Source organism: Malaclemys terrapin, chromosome 1 (assembly GCF_027887155.1).
Source record: "Malaclemys terrapin pileata isolate rMalTer1 chromosome 1, rMalTer1.hap1, whole genome shotgun sequence".
Classification (NCBI taxonomy): domain Eukaryota; kingdom Metazoa; phylum Chordata; order Testudines; family Emydidae; genus Malaclemys; species Malaclemys terrapin.
Window position 1 is genome coordinate 104,631,446 of NC_071505.1, and position 18,913 is coordinate 104,650,358.

Below are 18,913 nucleotides of genomic sequence, written 5' to 3' on the forward strand. Positions count from 1 at the left end.
CAAATTTGGTCCAGCTGCCCCTCCATCATGACAGAGTGGTGGCTGGGCCACACCTGAGTGGTGCTATGATCTCATGCACTAGGTGGCAATGTCCGGAGCCAGAAGCTGGGCCCAGCCACGTGGGACCGGAGCTGCCACTATGGGGTGAGTGTGGGGTGTGCTCACTCTCCTATCCCCACTCCAGCACCTTTCCTCTGCACTGGGCCCGGAGTAGGGTGGAAGGTGCTTCTGTGAGAGGTCAGTATCCCTTTAGCAGGGCAAGGAGAAGAAGGTAGCAGTGGCAGAGGAGGAGAAGGATGCTGGCCTGATTTTGGGCCCACAAATTTGGACCCTGAGTGGGTCATGAAAAAAGACAAGATGCAGCTGGTGGGTGGTCTTCCTGAAAAGTTTGGAAACCGCTGCTCTAGCTCCAATAGAAGTTAGATGTTTGATGCAAGAATGGCTAGGTGGAATTCCATGGGCTGTTTTGCAGGTCAGACTAGAACATCATAATGGTCCCTCCAGGCTTTATAGTCTGTGACTCTCTAACTCACTTTGTGGTGCTAGATCTTTAAACAAAAAATAATTGAAATGAAATAAAATGATTATCATGCTGTGGTGTCCATGTAAAACAATGTTTTCTCAAATGGAGCCTTTCCTCCCCTTTGTGCTGTTATCGATCCCCATTCCCTGCAGCCTGGTGCATACCCACCATAGTCTGTTGTCCTTATTCGTTGTGCATTCTAATTCAGGGCCAGATTCAGCTCTGATTTACACTCCATGCAACCCTACTGGACAACTCTGCTGTAGATGTAAATCAGAGCAGAATTTGGCCCTAAATGTACAGAAGTTTTGGGTGTTCACTTATGACCAATTGGACCGAGTCATCTCCTACGCTGGTAAATCATTCAGCACAGTGTTGCAATCAGCTGGCCTGTTGGTCTAGTGGCAGCACCAGACAGCACCATATGGTGGATCAGAGTCTGGGTTCTTTGCTCCCCAGTTCAGATGAAACTGAGAGTGCTGCAGGGCCAGTATGTTCAGCTCTTTGGTGCTGTTGTGTGCAGGGGAAGCCTCATATTTCTCCTTAGTAATTCTCCTCTGGGCAGTTCTAGTAGTGGCGTTGCCAGGCTTCGAGAGGCATCTCTCTTCAGCCAGAAGGATGGTTGTGTTAGTGGATTATTGTTATTTGTTCAAATGACAGTGGCACCCAAAAGTGCTAATGTTTCCAAACACAGAGGAAGACAGTCCCTAACCTAATGAGCAGACAGACTAGAAATATGAAGATAGATGGAGGGAACAAGACAAGGACACAACGTACAAGCATTGTGATCAGGGTGAAGACAGGCGTATAATAGCATGTCTCCATTGCAAAAAATAAAGTATGGTATTAACCTGCGTTATCTAACTGGGGTTAAAATAGCAGTGAAAACAAGATAATTTGGGTTTTAATTCAGATTAGCACTTGAGTTCAAGCCCAGGCTGCCCTGCAGGATTTCACTCAAACTCCGAACCTGAGTTAAAAGCTGAGTTGCTGTGTCTTCACTGCTATTTTAACCCATGTTCGCTAACCTGATTAAGAACACACCTATTTTTGCAGTGTAGACATAGCCTTACTGACATGTTTGTTTGTCTCCAGTGTCTGTTTTTAGACCCCTCCCATCTCAATATTCATCATCGTCTCCACCACAGTAAATGAGTAATTCCCATGTGACATAGTAGGTGACTTAGTTAGCTTTGATACTGGGCTTTTGAGACTTCTGAGCTGAAGGGAATGGGTACCAAAGGATATGACTGGTGTTGGCAAAGAAGATGGGTTTATAAGAACTGACAGCTAGAAAGTGGGACTTAGCTTTTACCTTTAGGGTAAAGTCAGCAAAGAAAAATAAATAAATACAGTTTTAGACAAAAGAGGGTTTTTTTAAATGTTTTTTCCCTCCCCCGCACCCAGGATCAGGAAGGTTCCTTCCCACGAGTACTTTCTGTTCAGAGGCTCTCTCCTAGATGGTGCTTCCTAGATGGTAAGTGTATCTTCCTCTGGCGCTATGATCAGGTCTTGTCATTGATACACATTGAGAGACTAGTATTTCCAAAACTCTGAGCGTAAAGGCCAGGTGCTGCCCTTTGCTGTGCTTGGCAGGTAAGAAGGAGAAGGGTGCCTCTTCTTTCCTTCTCAGAAGCAGAGCAAAACCTTTCTCTTGTGTGTGGCTAGAGGCCTGGCTGACTAGTGTGCCTGCTGTGGCCAGCAGCACTTAGATCAACATAGCCTGTGGCAACCCACTGCAGCGAGTTTCCCAGCCCAGGTCCACAGACTACAGCGCTAAAAATATCTGTGTAGACAGTGCTTTTAAGTTGCAGATCAGGCTCCAAAGCCCACTGCCATCCCTAGGCTTCAGAGCCGAACTCCCGCCCAAGCTGCAACACCTACGTAGCTGTTTTTTGTATGGTAGAGCAAGCCCAAGTCTGTCGAGCTGGGCTAGGAGGCTCGCTGCCATGGGCTGTGTAGATGCACCCCCCTCACCGGCTGTTCTTTTTGAAAGATACAGCATAGGGTGACCAGATAGCAAGTGTGAAAAATCGGGACGGGGGTGGGGAGTAATTGGCACCTATATAAGAAAAAGCCACAAATATCAGGATTGGCCCTGTAAAATCAGGACATCTGGTCACCCTAAAACAGTATGTTGTTCCTGGCCGTACTTTGCCCCCAGTATGGCTGCATCTGTTTATAGCAGGCCTTTGAAATTGCCTTTGAAGACAAATGTTGTTGTTGTTGTTGGTTTTGGTTCATTTTTGGTCTTTTTGGATTTCAACTTTCCTCTGCAGTGTTGAAAATTAAAACACAGCAGCAAAATGCTACTGCATAAAAACCCCAAAGTGAAACTGTCAAGTCTGTAGTTTCGTTGCCCAAAGTAAGTGCCATGCATAAGGTAAACAGATAGCACAGATGGTGAAAAACAATGTAGACAGTTCAAATGCTTTCAGTTTTAACAATCTAAGCTGCTTTCATAAATAGAATTTTTTTTCTCTTCACCTTTGCCATGAACAGACTGCAATTTTCTTGAATTTATTTTCAATTCAAAATTATTAGCCAATTATTTGATCTGCAGCTTGTTCACAAGCATTTGATTTATTTGATATAAAAAATTGAGCTGATATGGTTGGACACATAAATCATATGTGTTTTTTTTTGTTCCCTGAATGAAAGGCAACTCTTTGTATTAGGTTTCTGGTATGATTGTCTCTTATTACAAATCTGAAATTCACTTTCCATACTTTTGCATTATTTTCCTAAAATTTGCTGTTTTAAAGAACATTCCTGCCAATAAAATCATTTGCTGGAAATGTTAGCAGAAAGTGGGGGGAAACAAGAGCAGATATGAATATGGTCAGAACAAATAAATTGTTTAGCAGTATCTGCTGAGCAGTATTAACAACGCAGGGAAAGACTTTTACTTGCCTCCTTTGTAGAGTGTTTTGAGATCTACTGATGAAAAACACTCTATAAGAGCTGTGATATTATTATTATAAAATATATTAAACTTCACAGTGAGCCTTAAAGTTCACTTTGTGTGTGTGATATTTTTTGTGATTATTAAAAAATCCAAAGTACCATGACCTTTGTTTTGTTAAACTCTGCCTTTAAAATCTCCACATTAGTCCTCATGAAAAGCTGGCATGACTCCTCTAGTTGTCTTTACTCAAGGGCTGAATTTAGTTCAATCTACATTGTAGATTCAGTTTTGCTCAGAGCAGTTTCTTTAACACAGCTCTGCTGTTTCCCTTTCTTGCAGCAACTTCTGCGGATCGTTTTTACCGCATTGACAGATCTCAGGTAAATTTCCATCCATTTACTATTTCTATAGATCTTTTTAAAGCATTGTCAGACACAGTTTAAAATGAATTATCTGTATTTGTTCCTGTGTGTCTTAAAGTTCTGCTGATGCCTCATGAAAAACTGAAATATATTTTGGGCCAGATCCTCAGCTGGTGTAAATTGACATAGCTCTACTGAAGTCAGTGACGATCTATACCAACTGAAGATCTGCACTTCTATCTACAAGCAATTTGATGTTCAAATAGTTTTTCCATTCTTCTTCCTTATCCTCTATTTCTAAGGACATATGTGTGCAAACAGAATATTTATCAGTTTATCTTCTGCTGTTTATAACAAACCTGAAAACCTAATCTTCTGTGTATGACATTGGATAGCTGTGGAACTTACGATGTTACAAATTGCGAATTATGCTTAGAGCTGTATAAAATGCGCATAAAGAAACAGAAAACAATTATCAAACTCCACTGGTTTCAGGTTTTATTTCCAAATTGAGTGTGAGACTAATTTATGACCCTGGACTTAGTTTTTAATCAGGATGGGCCAGTTAATGGTTTTGCATCACAATCATGGAACTGTAACACACTGGGCAGGTGTGTCTTTGTTCTTCTTCTGGACCATGTGAAAAAGTCTCCTGGGTCAGCTACTGTCTCCAAGTTGATGGAGATGGTCCTGTAGCTTGTGCAGTAGAGGATCATGCTTGTAGACCAGAAGTCCCAGCTTCAATTGCTGTGAATCATCTGAGAAGAGATGTCTTTACACAAGTTGCTAATTTGACAAATAGCCAGGTGTCTGCTTGGATGAGATTTTACTTTAAAGTTTGGAGAATCTGAAACTCACAAGCAGAGTGAAGTAAAATGTTGGCTTGAACCTCTAGGGATGTGATCCTACTGAGTTTTGCACAGCTTTCGTTATGAAGCTATAGATGCCCTTGTTTTGCTCTCTCCCTCCTCCCCCGTCTCTTTGGGGTTGAAAGTGAGGATCCATGATCTTCCCACTGAGCACAGGATTGCAGATTTACTCTTCCTCACACTCACATTGAACTTCCCAGAATGGTAAAGGGGTGGGGATTTCTGAGCTGTCTTCTATGTCTCCAAGGAATTGGAAGGAGAGGGGCAGTGATAATGGAGATGCAACCCCCCACTAACTTACTAACTAACTAACTAACTAACTAGGCACAAAAGAAATAAAATGGCTTGGGAGAGTCCCACCAAGCTCTGAAATGTTCTTCTGTGCCAAGGAAGGTCAGTTCTGGCTTTCCAGGCAGCCCTCAATCCTGAACACTGGCAGGAGTGTCTAGCCACAAATGTCAGTGTCAGCAGTCTCTGTGGATCTTTCAGTTGTATATTGGGCGGTGTTGCTCAGTTGTTGGTGGAATGTAGAATAGAGACCAATGGAGACAAGGTGGAACCAGCCTTGTAAGCATTGTTACGGAATTGATACTTGCTGCAGACGGAGGGGGAAATCCTGCAGGATGGGCCAGTTTTCACCTAGCTTTCTAATAGCCAGTTTGGCCTCCTGACAGATTGCTGGTGACTCATTATTAACTCTCTATCTCATTCTAAAAGGAACATTTGCACTTTGTGACGGAAATTTCTCAGGACGAGATTTTTATCCTGGACCCAGAGCTGGTGATGTCACAGCAGGTGGGGACGCCGCCGGGAATGCCGGATCTGGTAGTGGAGCAGGCCTCTGGGTAAGTAGTTCCTTTCCCAGGCTGGGTTCTGGCCTTTGCAGCTTTTCCAGGAGTGGACTCTTCCCTTCCTGCACTCCGACAGTAGGAAGAGGAAAAGGCAGATATTAAAGTAAGGAGTTGGGTAAACAGATCCATTGATCAAATTACAGACTCTTTCTCTCTGGGGCTTAGGTTCAGATACTGGTACATGGAGTCTTAAATTGACCTGTGAACCTGGGAGTTACAATGAAGTGTCTCCATTTCCCCTTGTCCTGTTGTTGGCTCAATATATGCTCACACTGAAGTAAACCCCACACTCACTTCTCCCAATGAGCTATGTAGGGTTAATCCAGCTAGAAAAGTACTGCAAATGAATGAGTATAAGGGAGCTTCAAACTGGAGAGTGAAAAGCAGTCGCTGTGGAATTCATCTCTTTCTCTTTCTTCCTTATGTTTTTAGAATATCGGATCGGTGGAACCCTGCAGTCCGAAAGCGGATGCTGAGTGACAGTGGCCTTGGCAAGATTTCCCCGCACTACGAGGTACCTGACAAACAAAAGGACGCCAGCCAGACACACATGCTGCAGTAAGAGCCCTCTGCATTTCTCTGCTTGATGCTGCACCATCACCATCAGGACTGACAACTTTTAGTTGGTCTTTTAAAATGTAGTGGGTTACAGTGACAGGATGAAATGGAATCTTTCTTTTTTCCCCCCACTTCTTCCTTCTGCTTCATCCTCTTTCTCTGTCTGCTGCTTTTCCTTTCCTTTCTTTCTCCGGCTTTCAGTCTTCCGTAGTCTTAAAAACATTGGTCCAGATTTCCAAAAGTGAGTAGTGATTTTGGATATGTCAAATTTTGGGCTACAAAACTGGAGGCATCTTAAAAGGTCCTGGTTTTCAGAACAACCTGAATGCTCAACCTCTGAAAAAAGCCCTCTTTAAGGTGCGCCAGGTTGATCACCCCAAAATGGAGGCTCGCCAAATCACTAGTCATTTTGAAAATATAGGCCACAGCTTCCAAGGGATCAGAGCCAAGGTTAGCATTTTGGGGCAGGCCTGTTAGACAACTTTTTGCTGTCCCACTTCCACAATGTAACAGCTTCCTATCCACCATGATCATACCATGATGTTCAGGGCCAGTTTAAGGATTTGGGGAAGGTCAATGAGATGATTCTTTAGGCTACACCCCAGACTTAATTGACGCTCATTACATAAAAGGTGTGTATTTGCGTGTGCATGTATCTTTCATTTTCCCCACCCTCTCCACCTTTTTCAGAAGTGGAGCCCAGCTGCTTGTTCCTGTTGGTTGAGATTTTTCAAACACTAATGAAGAGATTTAGACACACAACTCCCATTGAAACTTAAATGGGAGGAGGCTTGCTGAATTCCTTTGTTAGTTCTGGAATTCTCACCTTTTTACTATAGCAACTGATTTAGATTGATTTACATCAATTCTCTTTTACATTTCCAGTTACTCGCAATCGGGGGGTGGAGGGGGGGACATGGGGTGAGGAGAGGGGGAGAAAACCCAGGTCTGCCTAAGGAAAGAGCAATTATATATACAGATCACACGGACCTTGTTATAGCCTGACTTTTAGTTAATTCCTGTCTCTTAGATCAATTATATGTGTACATGTGAAAAGGGACTGCCACAGTGTCCATTGGTTAGTACTCTGCCCTGTCATGGGGAATATTTTGGTTCAGTTCTTGGCCTTGATCTTGTGCTCCCCAGAATGATAGGGACTGTGAATATTGCAGAGGGAAACCTAAACAGCTTGGGAGAGTCTGCAGCTTTCCCCAGGCCAGAATGTAGGGCCTTAAACTTGGGGCATGTGAAGCAGAAAGAAATTAGAATGATGTAATGTAAACCCTGGCCAAGTGGAATAAAAGTAATTACATGGGGAAAATGTTCTGACTGCTGTGAGGATAGATTTTGTTTAAAGTGATGTGTAAAGAAACATTTGCATAGATACAACAATGGTGTTTTTCAGAGGGATTCATTTATTGCAGGTACAGCTGGTCGTGCTGCCTATCGTTAAGGTTACCCGATACTTCCAATTATAGAACCCTGTGTTCAGTGGCTTAGAACTTTGTCAAAGTTTAACTGTTTGGGCTGGAATTTTCCATAACAAGAGTCTGCCTCAAATTAATTTTTTTTGAAAGTTTCAACTAAAACAGTTCAGCTGTTTCCGAGAATGGGGAAGATTAGGGGAAAGTACTTTGTTTTGCCTGTTTTTACAAAAAATCTTACAACGTTTCATTGAGACGCTCTAGCTTTGGATCAGGGACTTGAAATTTAGTCAGCCTGGTTCCAGAGATGTGCCTTTTGCCATTTCCATGAAAATTCACTCAAATATGGCCACCTTATAAACCTCTGGAAAATTTTCATACATGCTCAGTAGAGACTTGTTCGAGTCTGGCAGCTACATTATCTGAAGATTCTGGCCATACTGAGCATGCTTCAATGCAGGGATGCAGAGCAGGACTTTTCCTGTGATTGCTACTCCTGGTGGGAGTAGGGGCATTGCAATACCAGGCATAAAGAACTTAGAGGCGGGAGACTGTCCTGTGCTCTGAATGCTTCTGCTGCTTACATCCACGCAGTGAGGAGGAGAAGGCTAGAAAGCAGATGAGTGAGAAATGGTGGAAGCAGGGGGATCACGTTTCAGGAACTGGAAGCGGGTGGAGCAGAGGAGTCGGGTTAGGAGCTGGTAGTGGGTGGGAGAGTATATTGGCACAGAGGGAGGGAGCAGTAGCAAAAGGATGGAGATGATGGATAGGAGCAGAATGAGTGGGGAAGGAGCCAATGTGTGGGGCTAGATGGGAATAGAAAGGGAAAGGAAGAAGGAGCCTGGGTGGGTGGATAGGCTAGGGTTACAGGGTCAGAAGGTTCCGTAACCACTAGAAAACCCTCTCTCCAGAACCTGGAATTACATTACATGGTCACATACAATTTCCCCTGCTTTATTCAGTGTACAGGATGGAGCTGTTGTAGCGAGAAATCAGGATTGTGTAGTGAAGGACGACTGTTGTCTGCAGGACCCCCAAATTAGTGGGCACTTTTGACAATTTTGGTCTTAAACTATCTGGGCCTGTGTTCACCAGCCGTAAAATGAGCCTGACTCCTCTCCCAGTTACTGTGCTGAGGTTTTAGCGATCAGTCCTTTCTACTCCTAAGCATTGGCCACAGACAGCTCTTCCATATCAAGGGGTAGGGAGAAAGGGAGCAGGGGAAAAACTTGAAATATCATTAATCAGATGCCATCTGAAAATAAACTCACATGAAGCTCACTTAATTAAAAACAAAAGGGTAATTAATTTTCTCTAACAAAGACCCCTGCCTAGGAACCATTAAAATCAAATCTCTTTCCCTCCAAGGGCTTAAGAGTAGGATCCGTGCCAAGCACTGTAATTATTTTCAGATTCTCTCTCTGTAGATCTTTTCATTCAGATTGGAGAGACTTAAGGCATCTCTTTGTTTACATATCTTGTCTTTTCAATTGTCCCTGCATTTTCAAAAAGGCTGACAGCATTTTAAAGGGTGGTATATGGACACTCCAGACAGCCATCAGCCATACTCCTCCTGGCTGTGGTCTGCTCTCATGATCTAAGACAAGTCTGCCCAGGTAAGTGCTTGAAAATGAGACCTCCAAGGAAACCCAGAGCCTGCAGAAAATGGCAGTGGTGAATCAGCTGAAGGCACTCTTTCCTCCTCCAGAGCGAGTGCTGGACCAATGCCCTAGTATGGTGCTAAGGGATATTGTGCTGTGTAGCTGGAGGTGTTGTACAGTATTGCTGATGAGATGTAAAACATGGCCTCTGATCACTTGTAGCTATTAAAAGATCTGATGGAACTTCATGCAAGACACGAGGTATCCCCTGTATTCTGTAAATTTTCCTCTTTGGGTAGTTGTGTTCTGGCTTGCTAAAATTCTTCCTGAAGTTACATTTGAAAAAGGGTTTTCTGAATGAATAAACTCTATGTTCTGTTGAGAGAGCTGAGCTGGAGAAATGCTCTGCCTGTGGGGTGGAAGGATGGGGAGTGGGCTTGATCCTGCAATGTGCTGAACACTGGCCTCAGTCTGGCAAAGCACATAATTAGGTGCTTAACTTTAAGCACATAAGCTGTCTCTTTGAAGTAATTGGTTTTCATCTTATCAAATGCTTCTTAGCAGTCCTTGACTGGACATATGATAGGATGTGGGAGACTACCAAAACAAGGGATGTCACTTCATCCTCACCTCCTTACTCCAAAACCACCTCTGAGCTGCCAGTTGTCATTAGTAAGAGCTGGATTTAGGCATGCTCTCCTGAAACCTGTGTCTCTGTGGGTCCATGAAGACCGTCTGTGGAATGCAGAGGTGATGTGCTTGTTCTCTGGCAGCAGAGCAATGTGAGGAATGAATTCAAAGTATTTACTGTGTCATTAGAGCATTACCTGCTGGTCTGTCACTGGGTAACATTCATGGCTATTTACTTAAACCTTCAGGCCACAGGATGGTTACCCTATTCCAGGGATGGCCAAACCCACTGACTCTCGGAGCCGCATACAGTAATTTTCAGAAGTTCTAGAGCCGGTCGCACCTGCCAGGGCTCGGGGCTTCTGCCCCACTCCTGCTGAAGGCCCAAGCCCTGGCAGGTGCCTCCCATGGGGCTGAAGCTCTGAGACATCCCCCTCCCCACTGCAGGGCAGAAGCCCCGAGCTCCCTCCGCCCCTCCCCCCAGTCTGGTAGGTGGAGAATGGGAAAGAGGTGTGGGGGGCTCCGTGAGCTCTTTTAACTGTAAAAGAGCCGAGTCATAGTTTGGTCACCCCTGCCATATTAGCTGCTGCAGGTGAGGGGAAAAAAAGACAGTGTTGAAAAGGGAAGCTGTGAACTGTAACCAGTACTTGATGGAGGTTGGCAATATGTTGAATGAAAGAACCTCTAAACCAAACTTCTTCATCTTCAGTCCCCTGGAAAGAGTAATAGCAACATGTCTAACATCTACCCAGCTGTAATGGCATTGTGTGTCCAGAGCTGTTAGATGTGTTATCTGAGTAAAGTGCATGGCTCGTGAAGGGTGGGAGAAGGTTGGCCAGCACACCATCTGGTTAAGTTATACAGAAGAAGAAAAATGCCTACAGGGGCTTGAAGATGGCAGCAGCACTTCACAATAAGTGGACATTAATTAGCCAGTAATATCACCAGCCACTCCTTTATGAGGCAATAATAGAGTTCCCCAGGGGGGAGAAAAAGGAGGCTGGAGGTCAAGTGCTTTATCACAACCAAAGGAATTGGAACATTGCTGAGGAAATCAGAGTGGCAGTACAGATGTTACAAAGATTTTTTTTAAAGAAAATTGTGTGTAGCACAAGGTGAGAGAAGCATCAGGGAAGTGAGTTTAGATGTGAAAAGGGAGAGAAATGTTCATGCAGTGACAGGATTATGAAAATGTAAAGAGGCCATGTGCAGTTTGAAAATGTGTGGTGCAAGCTGCTAGTGATGAGTGCAACTGAGGAGGTCCAGAGGTTTGCTTTGGATAAGCATTTAAAACTTCAGATGCTTCACTATGCTTCTTACTTTTGGAAAACTGAGCATGAAATGTCATAAAACTCGTTCCCAAATACATCCAAATAGTTTGTCTGGTAGTATTTCAGCACCACACACTAAAAGGTTTGTTTGGTTCAGATTCTGTTTAAGCTCTGGGTGCAAATTTGAGGATTGAGTGGGATATTCTTATTTTATCCAAGCAGTTTACTCACCCCTAGAAACCAATTTTCCAGGCCTGTTTAAGATCATAGACATGTATTTGTGAGTGTAGTCACGGCTTTCAACCCAATCACGTTTGGAGGGTGACACACACAAATTCAACCTGTCACCCACTCACCCACATATACTTTCTCTTGTAAAATGTAATTTAAGAGCAACAGCATGATGAAATGGAATTTCTCCCTCCCTCCCTCTCTCTCTGCTTCTCCCTTCTACTTCATCCTCTTTTTCCATCTGTTGGTCTTCTCTTTCTTTCTCTTGCATTGCCCTCCACTCTTAACAAGATAGCTTGTAAGGGACCACTTTCATTACCCTAATGTGGCATATGAGGAAGGCTTACATTTTAGCATCTTTCCCAAGATGACCAAGGCGGGGAAGGGAGAGAGATTAAAAGGTGTATTGGTGTATCCTCCACTGCATTCAAACACTGTTGGTTTTCTTGGGTCTCCATTCTGAAGGTAGTTCTTTTACTCGGAAGCAGAATTCTGCCTGGCCTTATTTTTCTTGGATAGTTTTATGTACCGTGAAACAATGGAAATCAGAGACAGTCCCAGCACTACATGAATGGAATTTCAGAAGTTTCACTGTATGCCTTCAAAGAAGGCTTATAGACTGAGAAATAATAGCAAGGCTTTACAAGAATTGTTGAATATTTGGCTAAATACAATGGTATAAAATAATCTATTCTTCTATTGTGATCCCTATGTTTGCAAAATCAAAGCCTTGGTAGAAGTTGCCAGAATCAATCTGATGTTTTCTTTTGTACTCATTTCACTAAAGAAATATATATATATATATATATATAAAGTATTTCCCCCCGTACAGTAAACTATGTATAAGAACAATCCTCATACTGCAGGTAGATGTCTCTGGATAAAAGGGACCACTCCTCAGGGAAACTCGGTCTCTTTGCACTTTGACTGCACAAAGAAGTATGGTTTCTGGACTCCCTCTCAGCTTGTTGTGCTGCTTTTCAGGAGACTGCAGCCCATAGGATTTCAGGAGTTTCTTAATGGCAGCTGCTGCAGCTATCTGTGTCTGATACTCTGGGATGCTGATTTCAGTGTCCAATTCTTGTAAAAATTTCCTGGAAAAAATGCCTGTTGCTTCTGCTACTATTTACAAAGCTTACCCCAAGGTCAGTGGGGAAAGCACATGATAAATGTGTTGATCCAGAATTCTACCTCAAAAGAGGCATGATAACAAATGTGTCTGGTCTGCTTTGGTCACTCACTTACAGGCCAGTTTTGACCCAGTCCTCTCCAACTTTGGCATTTCTGCACACCTAGTCCCTCTTCAGCTTCTCCAAAGTGATGTCCCTGTTTTGGCTTATTCTTGTGCCTCTCAGAGCCACACCAAATTCCTTCACACCATATGATGCAACATCTCCTTTAATCACCACCATGGTGAATAAAAGGCATTCCGGGGCATGGCTGAGAACTAAAGGCACCTCATGTGGACAACTGAGTAGAAAAAGGAACACCATTTTGAAGGGAAAAGCTGCACAAATTGGGAATCAAGTGGGAAGGAAAGGCACCAAACCACATCTTTGGCTAGGACTGTCTCTGACCATACCCCTTTTATTTTAAAATTGTTTTTGATTTTCATGAAATCAGTTCAGATCTCAAACTTGGTATTTTGGCTGTGTCAGCAAGGAAACCCCCCACTAGCACCAACTGGAAACAAACAGATCTTTGGCTGTTCGGGCATCCAGGAGCTGTAATTCCCTGTCTTCTCCCATTCAGGCCCCATTTCTGGGAGGAAGAGACGACAGGAATAACCAGTCAGAACTCAGGATTCTGAAAGGCTCAGAGTTAGCTCAGCCATCCTCCTGCTGTCTTGTAGTGAGCACTGGGTGCATGAAGATCATGGTGTTGCCTTCTGGCGACCTAGAACTGAGAAAACAGAAAATGCCACGGCACAAATTCATTCTCACAACACAGACTGTGGCAACAACCACCAGTGATATACTTCATGGTATACCTTACTGGATACAAGAGAGCTCTGCCCAGCAGGGGTTCTGAGGCATCAGCCAGTATAAACTTTTAGGAGCTTTTACTGGCCCTTTGTCCCTAGTGAGTGACTTGAGTCTGTGAAATGAGCAGAAAGATATCACAGATGCTGCAGAAAGCACTCAAGTTAATCACTTATGCCCTAGAAATGGGTGAGCCTTTAGCATCACCTGTCAGTACAGTGCCAGGGTCTTGACTTATCTAATCAGGACTGGCATTTAGAGAAATCATTTTTTTGATTTAACAGAGTAAAATTTCCATGAAAGTAATTGAGACCCAGTATATATGGAGCCCCGCATCATCATTTTGACAGTCCTTTTCCAGCAATAACTGAACTTTAAATCAGTCTTGTGCCACCTCTTCTGCTGTTAATAAATGTGGTTAAAAAGGAAATTAAAGTGTCTTTTTCATTTTCATAGACACAAACCTATTTGCATAAAAGATTGCTAGACAAATTATGTTTGTTTTTTTCCTCTGGAATTAGGTCTTCTGCCTCCTGCTGTTTAGGGACTGAGGTTCTAAGGGGTTGTAATGAAAGCTGCTGGATCTGACAAGACTATCTGTGTTTCTGGCCCTTCAGTATATGATGGAAATACAGTGTATTCTGTATACTGTGAAATATAATATTTCCCACCATCCCTACTTCTAAGCCGGGGTGAAAGTAATATTAAATTCTTACTGGTACGGGGCTGTCACCAGCCCCCGGAAGGGGCAGGGCCTTGGGTGGAAGGGGCAGGGCTGGGGGTCAGCCCAGGGCCGGCTCTAGGATTTTTGCCACCCCAAGCAAAATCAATTTTGGCCACCCGCCCCCCCGTTTTATTCTTACCCCACCCCCCGGCCCTGCCTCAACTCCGCCCCTTCCCCAAATCCACAGCCCTGCCTCCTCCCCCCAGGCTCTCAAGCCTGGGAGGGAGGGCAAGCAGCGGCACGCCAATCAGCTGTTTCGCGCGCCGCAGCCGCTTGGGATCTCCCCCTCCCTCCCAGGCTCTCAAACTTGGGAGGCAGGGTGAGCAGCGGAGCGCAAATCAGCTGTTTCGCGCGCCGCGGCCGCTCGGGATCTCCCCCTCCCTCCCAGGCTCTCAAACCTGGGAGGGAGGGGGAGCAGCGGCACACGAATCAGCTGTTTCACGTGCCGTGGCAGCAGCGGAGGTGAGCTAGGGCGGCCAGGGCACATCTTTAGGGGCAGCAGGGGCGGCATTCTGGTGCCGGCCATGCCGCCCCTAAAAATGTGCCGCCCCAAGCACCAGCTTGTTTTGCTGGTGCCTAGAGCCGGCCCTGGGTCAGCCTCCCCCAGCCAGCCCATCTGCCACCCGGGGCTCCAGCGGTGATTTAAAAGGGCTCGGGGCTGCAGTGGCTGCCACAGTAGTGGTGGCAGCAGCTGGAAGCCCCGGGCCCTTTTAAATCGCCAGCCCTGGGGCAGCTGCCCCTTTCCCCCCCATCCCATCGGCAGCCAGGGGAGGGGCAAAAGGGGCAATGATATTAAAGTGCCATGACAGCGCTTTAACGTTGTTGCCCTTTTTGCCCCCTTTTGCCTCCCCCGTCCCTACTGGCAGGGCCACTGACGGGGAAGGGGCAGCGACGTAGGAGGGTCCTTTGCCATGGCAGTGCTTTAACGTCGCTGACCCTCCCCCCCTCCTCCGGTTGGCGGCCCTGCCATAGCGGCAGGGCCATCGACAGGGGAGGCAAAAGAGGCGGCGACGTTAAAGCACTGCTGCAGCAGCACTTTAACGTGGGCTGCGTACAGGCCAGTACCGGCTTCTTACCGGTACGCCGTCCCGGCCCGTCCCGGCCCACTTTCACCTCTCTTCCAGGTGAATACTTTAGACAGAGTGGAACCCCAGAACAGATTTGGCATGGATTTTAGTTTTCTCTTCTCCCTGTTCCTGATCCTGGAAATGAAGGCTCTTCATGATTTTGTAAAATCCCAGCACCTGATGTGCAGTTGAGGAAACTTGCCCTGCTAACAAATTGTTTTGGCAGATAGTGAAACGCAAAGCACACCCACACATCATGAGACTACAAATTGACTTCTTTAGAGAGATCTCATGGCTGACTGGCATCTTGCTCTCTGAAAGGGAAGTACAAACAACCCAGCCTCCAACCTCTCCCTGGAGCTGATTTCCAAGGAACAGAACAAATGCATGATTGGCTAAGGACTCCATGGCCCTGGTGCAGAGACAGCTTGTTGCAATTTGGTTTTAAAATCCCCTCCAAATATTGTCAGCAGATAAGGGAGAGAAAATGAGTTTTCTGAGTGGAATGTAAGTTTTTGTTGGAATGAGTTTAAAAGATGAAATCTATGTTGACCGAGATGAGATAGCAGGGTGCATCTGTTTTCTCCACATGGCTTGCCAGAGAAGCCACAAATCTTCCTCCTATCTCTGGCTAATTGTCCGGGCCAGAGTAGAATAGATGACTTACCTTGCGCGCTCTCTCTCTCTCTCTCTCTCCTCATCTTTTTTTCCTTTCAAGCTCTTTCCTGTGGAGTGAAGGAGATGCGTCTGTGACAGAGAATAATATAACTCTATAGCAGGGAAGGCAGGGGAACAAATGGGAATATCAGCTTTAGTGCAACATCTTTCTATTTCGTTGGCTAAGAGAAAATGACCTTTGGGAATTTGACCTTAAGGGATTACTGCTGCCCTAAGGCAAGTGGTAAACTGCATTGTTAAGGGAAAGGGATGGGAGGCCGTGAAGATGGTAACGTTACTACTGCTTGAATATCCCTTTCTCCTAATGCTGGGTGCTCTCGGGAGTGCAAATAGCATCCTTAGCCCTCCAGAGGATACCGGCAGCCAGCAAAAGGGAAATCTATCTGGGTTTAACAGGGTGGGCTAGGATTATGCGATGAGAAGAAATCCATTGTTCACCTATGTCTGTGTATACAGTTAGTTCTCTTTGCTTCAAGCTTCATTAGAAAGACAGAGTGAAGGAAATTCTTACCCTTTGATGCCCAAGGTTTCCTCTCCACTTGAACATAACAGTGCACATCTTTCAAAGCTGCACAGGAAATTAGCTTTGCCGTCTTATCTTAAAAAGAAGAAGAAGAAGAAAAAAGAGTTAAGCCAAGATGGAAAAGGTCTGATGTCCTGGTTTACCCAGCAATACATAGGCAAGCCTACTCACAGTCCTCTGTCCATGCGCTGTGTCCCTGCCATAAGGACCCACCATCTGTTGGGAGACGAGACCACTTCCTCATCTGCTTTCATTCAGTACCAAGCGGGCTGTAAAGTTTCAGCGTGTGCTCACACATGTACACGGCAACATACATACACAAACTCTTACACACAGACACACACACTGAACACTCACAGGCACATACCATCATGTGCCCACAGATTCTATTTTATGATAGCTAGTTAACGTTTTCATCTAGTGGCTGTTTTGACTGATATGATGTTTGAAAAGGGGTAGACAAAGCTAGGCAGTGTCATTGCTACCTCATTGTAGAGGCTGGGAGAACCGATAGCTGCTGGGAACCACCTCGCAAATGCTGAATAAAGGGGCTGTAAAAGCAAAGTCTCTGGCTCAGGAAATGAGGATGACAGCCGTAGGACCCCTTCATAAACTCTGGCATTGGGGGTGGGGGGAAAAGGCTGTTGAGGGTTTGGCTGTGCTGTGCTGGGCATGTCAGGGTGGGTTGGGGGTGGGGGGGGGGGGGCGGAAGCATATGTCATTGCTCAGATTCTGGGCAGTCTTGTTGCCTATAGGCAGGCAGGGATAGATTGGGTTGAAATTATGCCGGGGGCTGCTTCAGCGCCCGGAGAAGCCCAGAATTCGGAAGGTGCAAAAGTGGTTTAAACAGAGGCGCTAACTTTCTAATTTCCCAGAGGTGCTCTACCCCTGTTCCGCCCCAGGCCCTGCCCCCACGCACCCTTTCCCCCAAGGCCCCACCTGCCCCGCCTCTTCCCATCCCTGCCCTGTCCCACCACACCTCTCCCTGCCCTGCCCACCCCCGCCCTGCCTCTTCCTGCCCTGTTCCACCTTATCCCCCAAGCACGCCCCACCCTCACTCTGCCTCAACCTACCCCCTGCTCTTCCTCACCCGGTACCTCCTGCATGCTGCTGAACAGCTGATCACCGGTGGGAGGGAGGCGGTGGGGGAGGCGAAGGAGGAGCTGATTGGCAGGACCCCCGGTGGGTGCCGAGCACCCACTATTATTTTCCTGTATGTGCTCAAGCACCCACTGAGTCAGAGCCTGTGGGTTGAAAGCCTCCTTAACCCCAGCCTCCTGGACTGTAATTCTGTGCTGTTCCCCTTAAAGGACTCACCCAAACCGCTAAACATTATGTGGTTCATTCTCCATTAGTTAGTCCACAGCAGTATTGTGCAAAATTCAGCAGTTTTACTTTGCTTTGGGTTTAGATGACCCTTCATTTCTTTTTCAGTGTGGATGTGACATGTGCCATGGCCAACATTTATTTAAAAGTATGTTTAAAGCTATTTGGGGGTCTCTGGGTCTAGCAACTTATTTAGATACCAAAATGTGGATCTAAGACCCCAACGTTAGGCACCTGTTTTTGAAAATCTTGGAGTGGTGGGGGTAATTTGTTTTTATCTAAGCTTGCAGTACATTATCCCATTGATCTGTTCCAAAGCAGCTTTCCAACCTTCTTGATGGCTTTGCAGTTACCAAACAATTCTTTTCTGGGCCAAATCAAAAGCTTATGGTGGTGACAGAAGGTTATCTGGGCAGAGGGGGTGCTAGCCCTTTGGGGGTCCTAAGCAGGAATACCCCCCCCCCAAACACATACTAAAAATTAATAGGAGCCCCTTTTTGCTGCTCAGGGCCCTAAGCAATTGCTTAGTCTGCTTATGCCTAGCGCCGGCTCTGGAAAAGGTTATTCATATAAGACCCTTAGTCATGCAAGAGAATCCAATGAATTTACCACCAGATTGATCGCTGCCTTTTCTCAGCTTCCCAGAGCAAGCTGAGTAACCTATATACCCTTCATCTCTTCCTTGCCCCCTCCTCGTGGTTTTGAATGGGTAGCAGAACTCTTCGGCCTTATATTCCCACTAGTGTGTCATTCCGCCTGCATATGGGACTGAAACATATTCTCCCACTAGAGTTACCTCCCCATCAGCCACCTCTTTTCTCCCTGCCCCTTGTCTCCCACCACTGTCAATGACTCATCGGTCAGATCAGTGAGAATTGTAACACCCATTGAAGTCAATGGGTATCTTTCCACTGCTTTCAATGGGGCTTTGGATCAGGCCCAGACTGAACAGATGTTTCACCTTCCCTCTTTTAGAACACGTCTTGATTAGGACGGGGGCAGCAGAGTCATTTGGGTAGATCCTTCCTTTCAAAATGAGCTGCATCAGGGTCTTCCTCAGCCAACAGCATAAAACTGAAGGAAGTGTAGGTGTACAAGGTACTCGGAGGACTCTTTCCCCTCCTGGCCTCAGGGGAAACTATCTGCTTTGGATAGTATTCCCCTCTTTTTCAGAGGGTAGCTTATGAAGCTGTTTCAGCCTGATTCTTTTAAAGCAATGTTAAGTGTTGCTTTCTATCCTTGCATCTTTCTCCTGGCCTTTCCCTGTTTGATTACTGTTGAATGGAAACGCCCCTCCTCCCCTAGATGGCAGTAAAACTTCAAGTACTGTATAGCTGGTTTGTTCCGCACTCTTCCCTCCATCCTGTTCAGTTTGCAAAATCATT

General features: G+C 45.5%; 1 protein-coding gene across 1 annotated transcript in view; it reads left to right on the plus strand.

Moving 5' to 3' along the window:
- DGKI (diacylglycerol kinase iota) overlaps positions 1-18,913 on the plus strand; it is a 286,719-nt gene that overhangs the window by 220,555 nt on the left and 47,251 nt on the right. The window contains exons 24-27 of the mRNA XM_054034123.1: positions 1,931-2,000; positions 3,771-3,811; positions 5,380-5,507; positions 5,946-6,071. Coding sequence (XP_053890098.1) covers positions 1,931-2,000; positions 3,771-3,811; positions 5,380-5,507; positions 5,946-6,071 — 365 coding nt within the window. The remainder of the gene's footprint in view (positions 1-1,930; positions 2,001-3,770; positions 3,812-5,379; positions 5,508-5,945; positions 6,072-18,913) is intronic.